Source organism: Leptodactylus fuscus, chromosome 9 (genome assembly GCF_031893055.1).
Source record: "Leptodactylus fuscus isolate aLepFus1 chromosome 9, aLepFus1.hap2, whole genome shotgun sequence".
Lineage (NCBI taxonomy): Eukaryota > Metazoa > Chordata > Amphibia > Anura > Leptodactylidae > Leptodactylus > Leptodactylus fuscus.
The window spans coordinates 6,024,160-6,041,935 of record NC_134273.1 but is presented as its reverse complement, the minus strand read 5'-3'; the positions used below and the strand labels follow the sequence as shown (position 1 = coordinate 6,041,935).

The window sequence follows — 17,776 nt, the reverse complement described above, 5'->3', positions numbered from 1 at the left end:
TCTTCCTATCGACATTCAAGAGGGCAATCGGCCTCCAGTTCTTGATGTCACTAGGCTCTTTACCTTTAGACAGCAGGATCAGGGAGGACACTCTCATGGATGGAGGCATCAGGTGGTTTTCTAGACTAGTTTTGTATACATCCACGAGAATTGGTGCCAAGAGGTCTCGGAATTTCTTATAGAACTCAGCTGTAATCCCATCTGGACCTGGTGCCTTCTTCAGATGTAACTTATCTATGGCCTCTTTCACCTCCTCCACTGTTAACTCTGCTGTCAAAGGAGAAAAGTCCAAATCATTAGTATCAGGACCTGGAGTTGCCTCCAAGAATTGAGCCACCTTCTCTCTATCCAAAACCTTCTTCTGAAACAAGTCAGCATAGTAAGTTCTCACCACCCCCAGGATACCCTCCCGAGACTCCTGTAAAACACCCTGGGAGTCAGTGAGACCTGTGACCGATTTATTTGCCACCCGCTCCCTGCAATTCTCAAAAGGATCCGGAGCCCCTAAGGACCCATAATCCCGTTCAAGAACCAGGGATGTATACCTGCGGTACTGATACTGACTGATCTCAGATTTCAGCCGGTCAATCTTCTGTTGGTTATCCCCGCCCGCCGAATAGAGTGACTCTAATTCTTTCCGCAGCCTGAGATACTGGCTATATTTACTCTTCCCCTTCTTAACTGACAGTCTCCTTAAGAGGGATCTGATCTCCTCCTTGACATCCTCCCACCAGTCTGCCATGTTATCATAAAACACCACTCTCTCAAGCTGGTTCTGAAATAGAGAGTGGACACAACTCCGGACACAGTCATCGTCCAAGAGGCTGGAATTGAGCTTCCATAGGCCTCTCCCAATATCAGGGCGTTTTGTGGAGCCCAAGCAAAAATACAAAGCCAGATGATCAGAATAAGGGACTGTCTTTTCACTTTTCTCACTAACATGCTCAGCGGGACTGACCAGAGCTAAGTCTATCCGACTGCATCTACCAGCGCAGGAGTAAGTGAATTTTGGTTTCCTACCACCCTCAGTAAACACATCAGACAGACCAGCCTGTGAAATAATTCTGCTTAAGACCTTGCAGTCCCTGGTGAGAGGCCTACCAGTAGGTCTGTCACTGGATGACATGGTGGCATTGAAGTCCCCTGCCATGACTACCGGAACAGATGTAAACAAGTACTGCTTGACTTCATCAAACAGACGTGCCCTTTCCATCACCGACTGCGGTGGACCATAGATATTAATGAGTCGGAGCCTTCTGCCTCGGATGGTAACTTCTAAAACCAGGCACCTCCCCATCAGAACCTCAGTTAGTCTGTGTATGGTGACATCAAGGGTGTTAAACAGTATAGAAACCCCGGCATAAGGCTCCACCGCCAGAGACCAGAAGGACGGGCCAGATTTCCATTCTCTCTCTGCTTCTCGTATTAGTCCTAAAGTATTTAAACGGGTTTCTTGTAAGAAATAGACATCGGCATCAAGATATCTCAGATGTTCATACACTGCGTGTCTTGTCCTCCTTGCTCGGATGCTATTCACATTACTAGAGATAACTTTAAGATAGAAACCTGCCATCAGAACAACTAGGAATATGAGAAACAGAGAGATGGGCCCCATTGTCATAGATCAGAGTCAGAGGTGTCCTGGTGACCAGCTGTTTCCATGTCTGATTCGGACTGCCCCTCATCTCGGTGGGGTCTCCTCTTATTGGGAGGATCGCCCTCTGGCTCCTCCTCATACTCCGCCATCATTCGTGAGAGTTCTCTGTCTAGTTCTGCTTCTCCGTCTGACTCTGATAGGACACTAAATCTATTCCCCGTTGCAGTGACCTCGCCTGCACTACTTACTCTCATCTTTGTGGGCTTTTCTACCGTGGTCCACTCACCCTCAGGCTTACGGCTGGCTTTATCCTTCTTCCTCCTTTTATTATTGTTGGATGATCGGGCAGGAGAAGAGACGACCACTGAGGGTTGTACAACCTGCTCGACAACCTCCATGGTCGTCTCAATGGGACCTGACTCGGCCTGGTCTTGGGTGGTATCACCTGTATGTGGTTGAGGCTCCGCCTCCGTGACTACTGACCCTGACAATAGCGCCTCCTCCTCCTCCTGTATGTCATCAGCCGCTGCCAGCAAGTCCTCATCAGGGCTATCCTTACAGATGTTATGCCAGGCATCAGGACAATCTCTGTGGGGGTGACCGATCCTACCGCACAGGTTACACCTAATGTTTTGGCATGTGGCACTCACGTGGCCCATTTCATTACATAGGCTACACTTTACCATGGAGCATACACTGGCCACATGGCCGGCCTTCCCACACTTGAAGCACCGGCGAGGCTGACCCGCATAGAAGCAGATCCCTTTTTCTCGGCCTATAAAGAACGAATTGGGCAGATGTTGGGTTATGTTGTTCTGCTGACGCAACTTCACCAGGACCCTCCACCCACCGGTCCAGACCCCGTCTTCATCCCTGTTCTTACTAAGATCGGACATGAGGTCACAATGCCTCCTGAGCCAGATGACTATGTCCTGAGGGGGAACGGCTTCATTCCAAAATACAATTGTGACAGAAGCCGTATCTGGCCTAGAGATGGGGATGAAACTGAACTTATCCCAACCTTCCGTATCTCTCAACCTGGTGAGATTGGCCCAGAACCGGTCCAGATCAGACATCAGCTTAAAACTAACATCGTACCCCTGGCGGTCAGGAAGGTTTATGACGGCCAGGATATCAGTCGGCACAAAGCCCATCTGGGTACATAGGAGCTCTCGGACCACAAACCTCCTATCCGGCAGATCCTCCTTGGCACCTCCGTGCTTAAACCTGACTACATTCCTCCTCCTGAAAGCCTGGCCTGTATAATTGGAGTTTGATGCAAAAGATGGAGCACCGCGGCTCCAGGCATTCCCTGAGGAGGTACGGCCAGATCCGCCATCTTGGCGTGTTTGTGGACGCTGTGTGGGCTGCTGAGCACCTGTACCATGTGGTTCTGCTACTGTGCGAGTATCTAGAGGGGGAAAGTCCTGCACACTGGACTGTCCTGTGTCCGCCCCACCATCAACCTCTATGTCTGCAATATCACCAGACTCCAGAGACTGGACTGCAGAGGGGTCTGACGCCATAGATAGTGAAGGAACCCCCCCAGAAACACCTTCCCCTGCTGGGCCGTTATCACATACAGGAATATCCATAATATCAGGCACATTAGTCAGACAATCAGCGGCAGCAGAGTCCATATTACCACTACAGTCAGCGGCAGCAGAGTCCTGCACAACAGAGTCCACAACCTGTAACCCCAAATATGTTACTCCCCCAGTACCTTCAGGTAAGAGTCCATAGTCCTGCTGCAATGACTTGTCTCCTGGGACTTGTGGTGTCTGCACAGCTGCTACTTCATTACCATTAGGCAGGGGTCCATGACCTGGTTGCAAAGTGCTGGTTGCTGGGACTTGTGGTGCCTTGCTGAGAACTGCTGCAGGTTTTTGCTGTTGCTGAACACTGGTCGCTTTCCCGTACAAATTCCCTTCCTTAAAAGGGAAACTTGCTGGCTGCAGAACTGGTTTTACATGGGACTGCTGGCTGCCACCTTGAGAGGGTTCAGACCCAGCTTTGGCACAAGGTGATGGTGACTTCTGGTATTCCTGGAACCGCTGCTGGTTTCTGTATGATTCTCCCACCGGTCCCATTTGCTCCAGTACAGTCTCGGTCTCCCGTATGTTCTCGGCGAGCTCTTTCGCCAGTGCGCTCAGCTTCCTGTCCAGTAACACCAGTTTCTCAGGGCATGCAGACTTTTTTAGATTATACGCACATTCAATCTGTCTCTGCAGATATATTTTACTGGCCTTCAATGTCTCCAGTCGCTTGACCAGTGCTGGTATCTCATCTGCCAGGCGCAGTTCTGGTGCTCGCTCAGTAGCTGTGACAGTCTGTGCATTGTTGGAAAGCTTTGCAGGTTGGTTACCCCCAGTATGGCTTCTGGTTGGTGTAGCCTGTGATTTCTGACATGCTACGGCTGTTGTCACTGCCATGGGCCCACAATGTCCAGACTGGGGACTATGTCCCAGTTTATTTCCAGTGACTGTACTGCTGGTACCTTGAAGCTTCCCCGCTGGTCTCCCTTTGATCTCCTCCACTGCCTTCACTACATTTTTGTAGATACCGCTTCCAGATCTTGTCCGCTCAGACCGTACCAATACAGACTGCTGCATGTTCTCCTGCATGGTCTGCTTCTCCAGGGATGTTCTCCTCTGTCTGCAGGAGGGTGGGGTGGACTGGACACCTGCAACCTGCAATGGAGTCTGCACAGGCTGCAAAGTTTGCTCCTTACATTCAACCATTTTGCTTGGTTGTTGCACCGTACTACTGCTTGCTTCCGTTACTTCTTCCTTTACAACTTTCTTCCCATCTTGGCTTGCTGCACTAGGACTGCTGACACACTGGACACGATTCCCATTACTGGGGACTTTAGGATTTCCATCCATTTTTTTAGTTGTCTGGGAATTGCTTCCCAGAGAAGGCCTTGGAGCCTGGGCCTTGGCAGGGGAACTTCCCCACCCAGGGTGGCCCCGCCCTGGGCTATCTCCAGACATCAGGAGCCTCAGGAGAGCTACAAAAACACGTCCTCACAGCTAGGAGGTAGTATTATAGTAGTTATATTCTTGTACATAGGAGTAGTATTATAGTAGTTATATTCTTGTACATAGGAGTAGTATTATAGTAGTTATATTCTTGTACATAGTTGGTAGTATTATAGTAGTTATATTCTTGTACATAGGAGTAGTATTATAGTAGTTATATTCTTGTACATAGGAGCAGTACTATAGTAGTTATATTCTTGTACATAGGAGTAGTATTATAGTAGTTATATTCTTGTACATAGGAGTAGTATTATAGTAGTTATATTCTTGTACATAGTTGGTAGTATTATAGTAGTTATATTCTTGTACATAGGAGCAGTATTATAGTAGTTATATTCTTGTACATAGGAGTAGTATTATAGTAGTTATATTCTTGTACATAGGAGTAGTATTATAGTAGTTATATTCTTGTACATAGGAGCAGTACTATAGTAGTTATATTCTTGTACATAGGAGGTAGTATTATAGTAGTTATAGTCTTGTACATAGGAGTAGTATTATAGTAGTTATATTCTTGTACATAGGAGTAGTATTATAGTAGTTATATTCTTGTACATAGGAGTAGTATTATAGTAGTTATATTCTTGTACATAGGAGTAGTATTATAGTAGTTATAGTCTTGTACATAGGAGTAGTATTATAGTAGTTATATTCTTGTACATAGGAGTAGTATTATAGTAGTTATATTCTTGTACATAGGAGGTAGTATTATAGTAGTTATATTCTTGTACATAGGGGCAGTATTATAGTAGTTATATTCTTGTACATAGAAGCAGTATTATAGTAGTTATATTCTTGTACATAGGAGTAGTATTATAGTAGTTATATTCTTGTACATAGGAGTATTATTATAGTAGTTATAGTCTTGTACATAGGAGTAGTATTATAGTAGTTATATTCCTGTACATAGGAGGTAGTATTATAGTAGTTATATTCCTGTACATAGAAGTAGTATTATAGTAGTTATAGTCTTGTACATAGGAGTAGTATTATAGTAGTTATAGTCTTGTACATAGGAGTAGTATTATAGTAGTTATATTCTTGTACATAGGAGGTAGTATTATAGTAGTTATATTCCTGTACATAGAAGTAGTATTATAGTAGTTATATTCTTGTACATAGGAGTAGTATTATAGTAGTTATATTCTTGTACATAGGAGTAGTATTATAGTAGTTATATTCTTGCACATAGGAGGTAGTATTATAGTAGTTATATTCTTGTACATAGGAGCAGTATTATAGTAGTTATATTCCTGTACATGGGAGTAGTATTATAGTAGTTATATTCCTGTACATAGGAGTAGTATTATAGTAGTTATATTCTTGTACATAGGAGTAGTATTATAGTAGTTATATTCTTGTACATAGGAGTAGTATTATAGTAGTTATATTCTTGTACATAGGAGTAGTATTATAGTAGTTATATTCTTTTACATAGGAGCAGTATTATAGTAGTTATATTCTTGTACATAGGAGTAGTATTATAGTAGTTATATTCTTGTACATAGGAGTAGTATTATAGTAGTTATATTCTTGTACATAGGAGTAGTATTATAGTAGTTATATTCTTGTACATAGTTGGTAGTATTATAGTAGTTATATTCTTGTACATAGGAGCAGTATTATAGTAGTTATATTCTTGTACATAGGAGTAGTATTATAGTAGTTATATTCTTGTACATAGGAGTAGTATTATAGTAGTTATATTCTTGTACATAGGAGCAATATTTATAGTAGTTATAGTCTTGTACATAGGAGTAGTATTATAGTAGTTATATTCTTGTACATAGGAGTAGTATTATAGTAGTTATATTCTTGTACATAGGAGGTAGTATTATAGTAGTTATATTCTTGTACATAGGAGTAGTATTATAGTAGTTATATTCTTGTACATAGGAGTAGTATTATAGTAGTTATATTCTTGTACATAGGAGTAGTATTATAGTAGTTATATTCTTTTACATAGGAGCAGTATTATAGTAGTTATATTCTTGTACATAGGAGTAGTATTATAGTAGTTATATTCTTGTACATAGGAGCAGTATTATAGTAGTTATATTCTTGTACATAGGAGTAGTATTATAGTAGTTATATTCTTGTACATAGGAGTAGTATTATAGTAGTTATATTCTTGTACATAGGAGCAGTATTATAGTAGTTATATTCTTGTACATAGGAGTAGTATTATAGTAGTTATATTCTTGTACATAGGAGTAGTATTATAGTAGTTATATTCTTGTACATAGGAGCAATATTTATAGTAGTTATAGTCTTGTACATAGGAGTAGTATTATAGTAGTTATATTCTTGTACATAGGAGTAGTATTATAGTAGTTATATTCTTGTACATAGGAGGTAGTATTATAGTAGTTATATTCTTGTACATAGGGGCAGTATTATAGTAGTTATATTCTTGTACATAGAAGCAGTATTATAGTAGTTATATTCTTGTACATAGGAGTAGTATTATAGTAGTTATAGTCTTGTACATAGGAGTAGTATTATAGTAGTTATATTCCTGTACATAGGAGGTAGTATTATAGTAGTTATATTCCTGTACATAGAAGTAGTATTATAGTAGTTATAGTCTTGTACATAGGAGTAGTATTATAGTAGTTATAGTCTTGTACATAGGAGTAGTATTATAGTAGTTATATTCTTGTACATAGGAGGTAGTATTATAGTAGTTATATTCCTGTACATAGAAGTAGTATTATAGTAGTTATATTCTTGTACATAGGAGTAGTATTATAGTAGTTATATTCTTGTACATAGGAGTAGTATTATAGTAGTTATATTCTTGCACATAGGAGGAAGTATTATAGTAGTTATATTCTTGTACATAGGAGCAGTATTATAGTAGTTATATTCCTGTACATGGGAGTAGTATTATAGTAGTTATTTTCCTGTACATAGGAGTAGTATTATAGTAGTTATATTCTTGTACATAGGAGTAGTATTATAGTAGTTATATTCTTGTACATAGGAGTAGTATTATAGTAGTTATATTCTTGTACATAGGAGTAGTATTATAGTAGTTATATTCTTGTACATAGGAGGTAGTATTATAGTAGTTATATTCTTGTACATAGGAGTAGTATTATAGTAGTTATATTCTTGTACATAGGAGTAGTATTATAGTAGTTATATTCTTGTACATAGGAGTAGTATTATAGTAGTTATATTCTTGTACATAGGAGTAGTATTATAGTAGTTATATTCTTGTACATAGGAGTAGTATTATAGTAGTTATATTCTTGTACATAGGAGGTAGTATTATAGTAGTTATATTCTTGTACATAGGAGTAGTATTATAGTAGTTATATTCTTGTACATAGGAGTAGTATTATAGTAGTTATATTCTTGTACATAGGAGCAGTATTATAGTAGTTTTCTTCACATTATCTTCAGGCATTTGGTTATTATAAGTATTTCCTTGATCGTTATGTAGATCTGACCCAGAGAGATAAAATGCGGTTATATAAAAAGAGAATAAAATCTCATCTTTCGTTTGCGTCTGAACGTCTGTTTCGTGTTGTCATAAGATGGGACACACAGCGGGGAGGCTGGCGGTAGCGTACAGATCGTTGCAGTGAATTACTCGCCTGTACACAATGACGGGCAGAGCCTGCATGATAATTTGTTAGCTCGACAGCTCGTCTGACTGGGATGATGATGTACAAACTGCTGCGGAGTAACCTCCTTTGTCTAGGAGCTTGTACACATGCAAATCTCTCCTCCGCTTTGAATAACAGATTTCATTCCCACGAGCTTCCTCCCTGTGTTATCATCTCATGCACTGCATGCTTGGAAGTCGGCCTCGGAAATGTCAAGTCGCAAGGTGGCTGTGTACAGGATTCACATTTATGGTGATGCTTTGATGTAATCGCTGCCACTAGATACAATTCTCTCAAAGAGAAGCAAAGAACAGTCACATAGAGCGCGCAGAATATTTAGTATCTGGATATTTCACAATGTCTTCTTAGTTGGCGCCATCTAGTGACCGGTAATTATATGGTAGCTAAAGACGGAGTTTAGATCTTATTAGCCTGTGCAGTACCGATATGTTTCATAGTATATATTGTGCTGCTGTTCTGTAACTATGCTACTACTGTTGTGTCAGTCTACACTATAAGTCTGGTGTTCTATTCATTAATCAGCAAGCACCAGCAACATAGGAGAATATTTTTAAGAGAGATGCAATATAGCTTTATAATCAGTATGTAGTAGCTCCCCCTAGTGGTGACTGTATAATCTGTATGTAGTGAGCTCCCTCTAGTGGTGACTGTATAATCTGTATGTAGTGAGCTCCCCCTAGTGGTGACTGTATAATCTGTATGTAGTGAGCTCCTCCTAGTGGTGACAGTATAATCTGTATGTTGTGAGCTCCCCCTAGTGGTGACTGTATAATCTGTATGTAGTGAGCTCCCTCTAGTGGTGACTGTATAATCTGTATGTAGTGAGCTCCTCCTAGTGGTGACTGTATAATCTGTATGTAGTGATCACCCCCTAGTGGTGACCGTATAATCTGTATGTAGTGAGCTCCCCTTAGTGGTGACTGTATAATCTGTATGTAGTGAGCTCCTCCTAGTGGTGACTGTATAATCTGTATGTACTGAGCTCCCCCTAGTGGTGACTGTATAATCTGCATGCAGTGAGCTCCCCCTAGTGGTGACTGTATACTCTGTATGTAGTGAGCTCCCTCTAGTGGTGACTGTATAATCTGTATGTAGTGAGCTCTCCCTAGTGGTGACTGTATAATCTGTATGTAGTGAGCTCCTCCTAGTGGTGACTGTATAATCTGTATGTAGTGAGCTCCTCCTAGTGGTGACTGTATAATCTGTATGTAGTGAACTCCTCCTAGTGGTGACTGTATGATCTGTATGTAGTGAGCTCTTCCTAGTGGTGACTGTATAATCTGTATGTAGTGAGCTCCCCCTAGTGGTGACTGTATAACCTGTATGTAGTGAGCTCCTCCTAGTGGTGACTGTATAATCTGTATGTAGTGAGCTCCTCCTAGTGGTGACTGTATAATCTGTATGTAGTGAGCTCCCCCTAGTGGTGACTGTATAATCTGTATGTAGTGAGCTCCTCCTAGTGGTGACTGTATGATCTGTATGTAGTGAGCTCTTCCTAGTGGTGACTGTATAATCTGTATGTAGTGAGCTCCCTCTAGTGGTGACTGTATGATCTGTATGTAGTGAGCTCCTCCTAGTGGTGACTGTATGATCTGTATGTAGTGAGCTCCCCCTAGTGGTGACTGTATGATCTGTATGTAGTGAGCTCCCCCTAGTGGTGACTGTATAATCTGTATGTAGTGAGCTCCTCCTAGTGGTGACTGTATAATCTGTATGTAGTGAGCTCCTCCTAGTGGTGACTGTATAATCTGTATGTAGTGAGCTCCCCCTAGTGGTGACTGTATAATCTGTATGTAGTGAGCTCCCTCTAGTGGTGACTGTATAATCTGTATGTAGTGAGCTCCCCCTAGTGGTGACTGTATGATCTGTATGTAGTGAGCTCCCCCTAGTGGTGACTGTATAATCTGTATGTAGTGAGCTCTGCCTAGTGGTGACTGTATAATCTGTATGTAGTGAGCTCCTCCTAGTGGTGACTGTATAATCTGTATGTAGTGAGCTCTGCCTAGTGGTGACTGTATAATCTGTATGTAGTGAGCTCCTCCTGGTGGTGACTGTATAATCTGTATGTAGTGAGCTCCCTCTAGTGATGACTGTATAAGCTGTATGTAGTGAGCTCCCCCTAGTGGTGACTGTATGATCTGTATGTAGTGAGCTCCCCCTAGTGGTGACTGTATAATCTGTATGTAGTGAGCTCCCCCTAGTGGTGACTGTATAATCTGTATGTAGTGAGCTCCCTCTAGTGATGACTGTATAATCTGTATGTAGTGAGCTCCTCCTAGTGGTGACTGTATGATCTGTATGTAGTGAGCTCTTCCTAGTGGTGACTGTATAATCTGTATGTAGTGAGCTCCCCCTAGTGGTGACTGTATAATCTGTATGTAGTGAGCTCCCCCTAGTGGTGACTGTATAATCTGTATGTAGTGAGCTCCTCCTAGTGGTGACTGTATAATCTGCATGTAGTGAGCTCCCCCTAGTGGTGACTGTATAATCTGTATGTAGTGAGCTCCCCCTAGTGGTGACTGTATAATCTGTATGTAGTGAGCTCCCCCTAGTGGTGACTGTATAATCTGTATGTAGTGAGCTCCTCCTAGTGGTGACTGTATAATCTGTATGTAGTGAGCTCCTCCTAGTGGTGACTGTATAACCTGTATGTAGTGAGCTCCTCCTAGTGGTGACTGTATAATCTGTATGTAGTGAGCTCCCCTTAGTGGTGACTGTATAATCTGTATGTAGTGAGCTCTTCCTAGTGGTGACTGTATAATCTGTATGTAGTGAGCTCCCCCTAGTGGTGACTGTATAATTTGTATGTAGTGAGCTCCCCTTAGTGGTGACTGTATAATCTGTATGTAGTGAGCTCTTCCTAGTGGTGACTGTATAATCTGTATGTAGTGAGCTCCCCCTAGTGGTGACTGTATAATCTGTATGTAGTGAGCTCCCTCTAGTGGTGACTGTATAATCTGTATGTAGTGAGCTCTTCCTAGTGGTGACTGTATAATCTGTATGTAGTGAGCTCCTCCTAGTGGTGACTGTATAATCTGTATGTAGTGAGCTCCCCTTAGTGGTGACTGTATAATCTGTATGTAGTGAGCTCTTCCTAGTGGTGACTGTATAATCTGTATGTAGTGAGCTCCCCCTAGTGGTGACTGTATAATCTGTATGTAGTGAGCTCCCCCTAGTGGTGACTGTATAATCTGTATGTAGTGAGCTCCCCCTAGTGGTGACTGTATCATCTGTATGTAGTGAGCTCCCTCTAGTGATGACTGTATAAGCTGTATGTAGTGAGCTCCCTCTAGTGATGACTGTATAAGCTGTATGTAGTGAGCTCCTCCTAGTGGTGACTGTATGATCTGTATGTAGTGAGCTCTTCCTAGTGGTGACTGTATAATTTGTATGTAGTGAGCTCCCCCTAGTGGTGACTGTATAATCTGTATGTAGTGAGCTCCCCCTAGTGGTGACTGTATAATCTGTATGTAGTGAGCTCCCTCTAGTGGTGACTGTATAATCTGTATGTAGTGAGCTCCCCCTAGTGGTGACTGTATAATCTGTATGTAGTGAGCTCCATCTAGTGGTGGCTGCAGGCAGACTGCTTTATGTCATACAAATCTGTGTAATGATACATTATTGCCTGTAATAGTAGCCCTGGGGGGCAGGGAGGTTTCTGCCTATTAGTCGCCCCTTCGGGTAACCCCACAGTCTTCCCCTCCCCGGCCTGATCTTTATGATAACAGAGATTAATTGGTTACATTTAGCTTTGTATTAATAGGGGTGACTTTAGGTGTCCTGTCCCTTTAAATGTTACACCTGTCTAATTCCTTTTGGCTGTAATTGGAAGGTCATTGAGTTCCTGCGTCTGCGGTTCGAGGACGTGGTTGCGGCGGTTCATTAAGACTCGGCTGTCGGTATTCTCGGCTTACTTGTTCTGTCTGTAGCGATCTAATAGTCACTTATTAGAGGGATGGCAGGAAGAGCGACGACGCCGGCGACACAAGATCTCCGTCACTGCGGGAGGCGAAAACCCACTAATGAAGTGAACTCCGCAGACTGGAGAACGGTGTCCTCGTAATCTCTGCTGTATCCATCAGGTAGATATATATAGGTGTTGGTGGAGGGAGGAGTCTTCATCTGAGAGTGATCGTACACCGTGCGGCTGACCTATGGTGGTGGATACTGTCAGCAGCTGATGGCTCTGTATACCTCTGATTCTTCTATGGACTGCTGCGGGGACCGTCACCCCGGGGTAAATAACTAAAGGGCTAGATATTTGTGCCATGTTAAAAGGTTTGTTAAAATTAGAAACTGCACAGTGTGAATGAACCGCAAAGATCCACCATCCTGTGCTGCTCATATCAAAATTAACCTTTTACCTTCACATGTTCCCTTAGTGAGCACACACAGGATAAAGCTCTGTTGTCCCTTCCAGACAGTATAATGCTCCCCGCTGTCCTCTCCACACAGTATAATCCTCCCCATTGTCCTCTCCACACAGTATAATGCTCCCCATTGTCCTCTCAACACAGTATAATCCTCCCCATTGTCCCCTCCACACAGTATAATCCTCCCCATTGTCCCCTCCACACAGTATAATCCTCCCCATTGTCCCCTCCACACATTATAATCCTCCCCATTGTCCTCTCAACACAGTATAATGCTCGCCATTGTCCCCTCCACACAGTATAATGCTCCCCATTGTCCCCTCCACACAGTATAATGCTCCCCATTGTCCCCTCCACACAGTATAATGCTCCCCATTGTCCCCTCCACACAGTATAATTCTCCCCATTGTCCTCTCCACACAGTATAATTCTCCCCATTGTCCTCTCCACACAGTATATTGCTCCCCATTGTCCTCTCCACACAGTATAATCCTCCCCATTGTCCCCTCCACACAGTATAATGCTCCCCATTGTCCCCTCCACACAGTATAATCCTCCCCATTGTCCCCTCCACACAGTATAATGCTCCTCATTGTCCCCTCCACACAGTATAATCCTCCACACAGTATAATGCTCCCCATTGTCCTCTCCACACAGTATAATCCTCCCCATTGTCCCCTCCACACAGTATAATGCTCCCCATTGTCCCCTCCACACAGTATAATGCTCCCCATTGTCCCCTCCACACAGTATAATCCTCCCCATTGTCCCCTCCACACAGTATAATCCTCCCCATTGTCCCCTCCACACAGTATAATCCTCCCCATTGTCCCCTCCACACAGTATAATTCTCCCCATTGTCCTCTCCACACAGTATATTGCTCCCCATTGTCCTCTCCACACAGTATAATCCTCCCCATTGTCCCCTCCACACAGTATAATGCTCCCCATTGTCCCCTCCACACAGTATAATCCTCCCCATTGTCCCCTCCACACAGTATAATTCTCCCCATTGTCCTCTCCACACAGTATAATTCTCCCCATTGTCCTCTCCACACAGTATATTGCTCCCCATTGTCCTCTCCACACAGTATAATCCTCCCCATTGTCCCCTCCACACAGTATAATGCTCCCCATTGTCCCCTCCACACAGTATAATCCTCCCCATTGTCCCCTCCACACAGTATAATGCTCCTCATTGTCCCCTCCACACAGTATAATCCTCCACACAGTATAATGCTCCCCATTGTCCTCTCCACACAGTATAATCCTCCCCATTGTCCCCTCCACACAGTATAATGCTCCCCCTTGTCCCCTCCACACAGTATAATCCTCCCCATTGTCCCCTCCACACAGTATAATCCTCCCCATTGTCCCCTCCACACAGTATAATTCTCCCCATTGTCCTCTCCACACAGTATATTGCTCCCCATTGTCCTCTCCACACAGTATAATCCTCCCCATTGTCCCCTCCACACAGTATAATGCTCCCCATTGTCCCCTCCACACAGTATAATCCTCCCCATTGTCCCCTCCACACAGTATAATGCTCCTCATTGTCCCCTCCACACAGTATAATCCTCCACACAGTATAATGCTCCCCATTGTCCTCTCCACACAGTATAATCCTCCCTATTGTCCCCTCCACACAGTATAATGCTCCCCATTGTCCCCTCCACACAGTATAATGCTTCCCATTGTCCCCTCCACACAGTATAATGCTTCCCATTGTCCCCTCCACACAGTATAATGCTCCCCATTGTCCCCTCCACACAGTATAATGCTCCCCATTGTCCCCTCCACACAGTATAATGCTCCCCATTGTCCTCTCCACACAGTATAATCCTCCCCATTGTCCCCTCCACACAGTATAATGCTCCCCATTGTCCCCTCCACACAGTATAATGCTCCCCATTGTCCCCTCCACACAGTATAATGCTCCTCATTGTCCCCTCCACACAGTATAATGCTCCTCATTGTCCCCTCCACACAGTATAATGCTCCTCATTGTCCCCTCCACACAGTATAAAGCTCTGTTGTCCCCTCCACACAGTATAATGCGCCCCATTGTCCTCTCCACACAGTATAATGCTCCCCATTGTCCTCTCCACACAGTATAATGCTCCCCATTGTCCTCTCCACACAGTATAATGCTCCCCATTGTCCCCTCCACACAGTATAATGCGCCCCCTTGGCCCCTCCACACAGTATAATGCTCCCCCTTGGCCCCCAGACTCTTATTACGCTCCCAGGTGGTTTAAATATTGTGCCCAACTTATCTGCAAGCTAAGGACACAGAGTTAAAAGGAGATATGTGGACATTTTCCCACCATATTTTCGTGGCACCCCTGGCAGGTTTCGATGGCCCCCCCCCCCATTACTAGGTGTATAGGGGCGCCCTGCTGTAAATGTATCAGGGGTCCGATCCGCAGATTGACAACTGAACATCTCCAGGAAACGTAACACTCCTTATTGATAATACATAGAAGCGTCTTCAGACCTGTGATCAGCGCCGCGCCTGCTTGTTGACGGTTTCCAGAAACTGAATTTTTTTTCTGTGCCAAAGTAAAAATAAGTGAAAACTGTGAGAACCTGAAGGCAAATTACTGGATGCTGAAACATTCTACATCTCATATCCACTTCAGAGGACACATTGGCTGCCTCTACACATGCTGCATAACTAACTGAGCCCTCAGGCTTGTGAATAGAATACCAAATAGGCAGTAAAGACTGACATCTTTATAGCCTATGTATTTCAGCCTAAAGTGACAACCAGGAAAATCCTGCCATGTGCTCATAGAGGTTGTCACGCTACCGTGAGCATGGCCGAGTAGTGGAATAGTTAAAGGCGGTCTCCGTGCAGTCAGTCAGGTTGTGCAGGACGGACTCTGCGCCTTCACAAACCCCCGGGGAGCGAGACGGTCGCCTGCTCGTCTCTGAGGTTGCGCTCGCTGTCAGTAGACGCTCTCGGCTCCCGGGTTCAAGCTGCTTAGAAACCCTCGTCTGGCGTCTACCTGCGCTGTCTGAACGCCGCTCTGTAAATGACCTACTTCACTCAATCACTCCAGAAATCCATTCTAAGAGTCACGTCTTCATCCCACTTTCTTAGGCCGACTCTCTGCTCTTTTAATTAACTTTTTTTTATCCTCTTTTTCGTAGAATTTTGATCTTTTTTCTTTTTTTTCGTTAATTTGATTCACAAGATTGACGTATCGAAGTCAATGAAATCCCCTGCTTGTCTGAGTGTCAGTCTTTACTGTCCCGGTATTCTATTCGGGGAGCTCAGGATGGACGTTATTCTTGATTTCTCTTCTCCCTGGCCCCGGGGTCTTGTCACATTTGAGGAATAAGTGGAATGATAGAAGTCATTTACTTATCGTCTCGGTGAACATCCCTTTAAATCTTGCCATTGCCCTGGTAATGGACTGGTAGCGGGTTCTATCATCCTGATATCCGGCGCCGGGGTTTATTCATCACTCTGGGTCTTTTGGTGCGCGGCGTCCATGTGGCATCCTGGGACCATGTATCACTGTTATGTGCGTGCCTGTTGCCGTTAATCATGGCGGCCATCTTGCGGCGGTTCCTGACGCTCTTGTCATTCCGCTGTCACTCGGCAGGTTGTACAAGGACGCATGAAGGTCGCGGAGGAGAGCGCAGATCTCACTCTCACGCTTTCACTCTCTGGGGTCCAGGAGTTTCTCGTAGTGGGTGTCACCCAGCTTTCCCAGTGTCCTGACTAGCCGCTCACGCTATTTGTTCAGTGATACGGTCCGCTCTCATTTCTCTGTATGGCTTAGTCACTTAAAGCGGTTTCCCGAAATTTTGTATTGGTGACCTATCCTATATGTGATCAGTGGGGTCCAATACCCCGGACCCTCGCCCGCCGATTAGCCGGTCCCATTCACTGACTACCAAGCACAGTGCTGTACGCCATATAGTGGTTGTGCTTGGTATTGCAGCTCAGCCCCATTCACTTGAGCTGAGCTACTGCTGTACCTTATGACTAATGAATGTAATGCCATCAAACAGCTGGGATACCGGAACAGTGATGACTTATCCTTAGAAGAAAACCCCTTTAAATCCTGTTCCTTGAGGGTTGTCACCCAGCTTTCCCAGACCACTGAATGTCAAAGAAATGCCAGAGCTGTATACTTATGTACTCTTATCAACCCAAGATAACATACCACATAATCCAGAGAATGACAGGGCTTTGTTGCTGCACACTAGCGCCCCCTAGCACCTGAGGGAAACTGTACATGAGTGGAGCAGTGTTGCAGTCCCCTGCTCGTCTGGTAGAGGGCGCCCCCTCCAGTAAAACACAGAACATTAGAATGTTGGATTATAAATATTTGTTGTTGCTGGATACAATGTAACCGTCTATTAACCCCCTCCCTCCCTCTACTCTCCCACAGGCCTGCGTGGATGTCAGAGCCAGCTCGGTCTTCTGGAAACAGATGGAACTGATGGACACACTAGTGGGGGCGCCCCGTGTCCCCGAATGGCTCTCCACTCACCCGTCACATGAGAACCGAGCGGAGCACCTGGACAGACTCATCCCGAAGGTCACTCACTAAATACACAGGGGGGTCATCTAGAATCGGGCAACTAAAATCTCACCTACAATCCTATGTGTTGTGCCCCCTGCTGTTCATTCTAGGACACTGCTATATCGCTCCTGGCGTGAACGTTTCACCTCCCAAAATGGCACCTTGGCTCACTATGGTCTGCAAGGCCTAGGACCAGCAGGGGGGGCAGCAGCGCTCTCCTAGATCATTCAATCTGAGAGCTAACCAATCACTAGTGCAGCTCTGGATGTGACTGGAGTATAACTATAGTTCTATCTTACGGGAACTTGAATTGTAATTTTTCGTCTGTATTCGCCGTTCAGACACCTCCCGCTCGCTCGCGGTAATGTAACAACACACATTGGCGCCGCCGCTTTGTCTCCGTCGGCGGCGCAGATCGCTGCTCTGAGAGGTTTTCGTGGCGGCCGAGCCGGGTAACGTCTGCGACTACTGATCTAATTGGATGTACATGTGGATCCGCTCCAGTTGATCTGACTAAGCCCATCCACTTGTGATGTGACCACATGGTAATCGCTTGCCTTGCAGATGTCAGTAATCGCGG

At 44.3% G+C, this 17,776-nt stretch overlaps 1 protein-coding gene across 3 annotated transcripts in view; it reads left to right on the top strand.

The window, feature by feature from the left end:
- OMA1 (OMA1 zinc metallopeptidase) overlaps positions 1-17,776 on the top strand; it is a 55,219-nt gene that overhangs the window by 33,110 nt on the left and 4,333 nt on the right. For 2 of the 3 annotated variants that reach the window (XM_075287604.1, XM_075287602.1), the window contains exon 8: positions 17,062-17,211. The exons of the other annotated variant lie outside the window; for it this stretch is intronic. In XM_075287604.1, the coding sequence (XP_075143705.1) occupies positions 17,062-17,211 (150 nt within the window). The remainder of the gene's footprint in view (positions 1-17,061; positions 17,212-17,776) is intronic. 3 annotated transcript variants of the gene reach the window in all.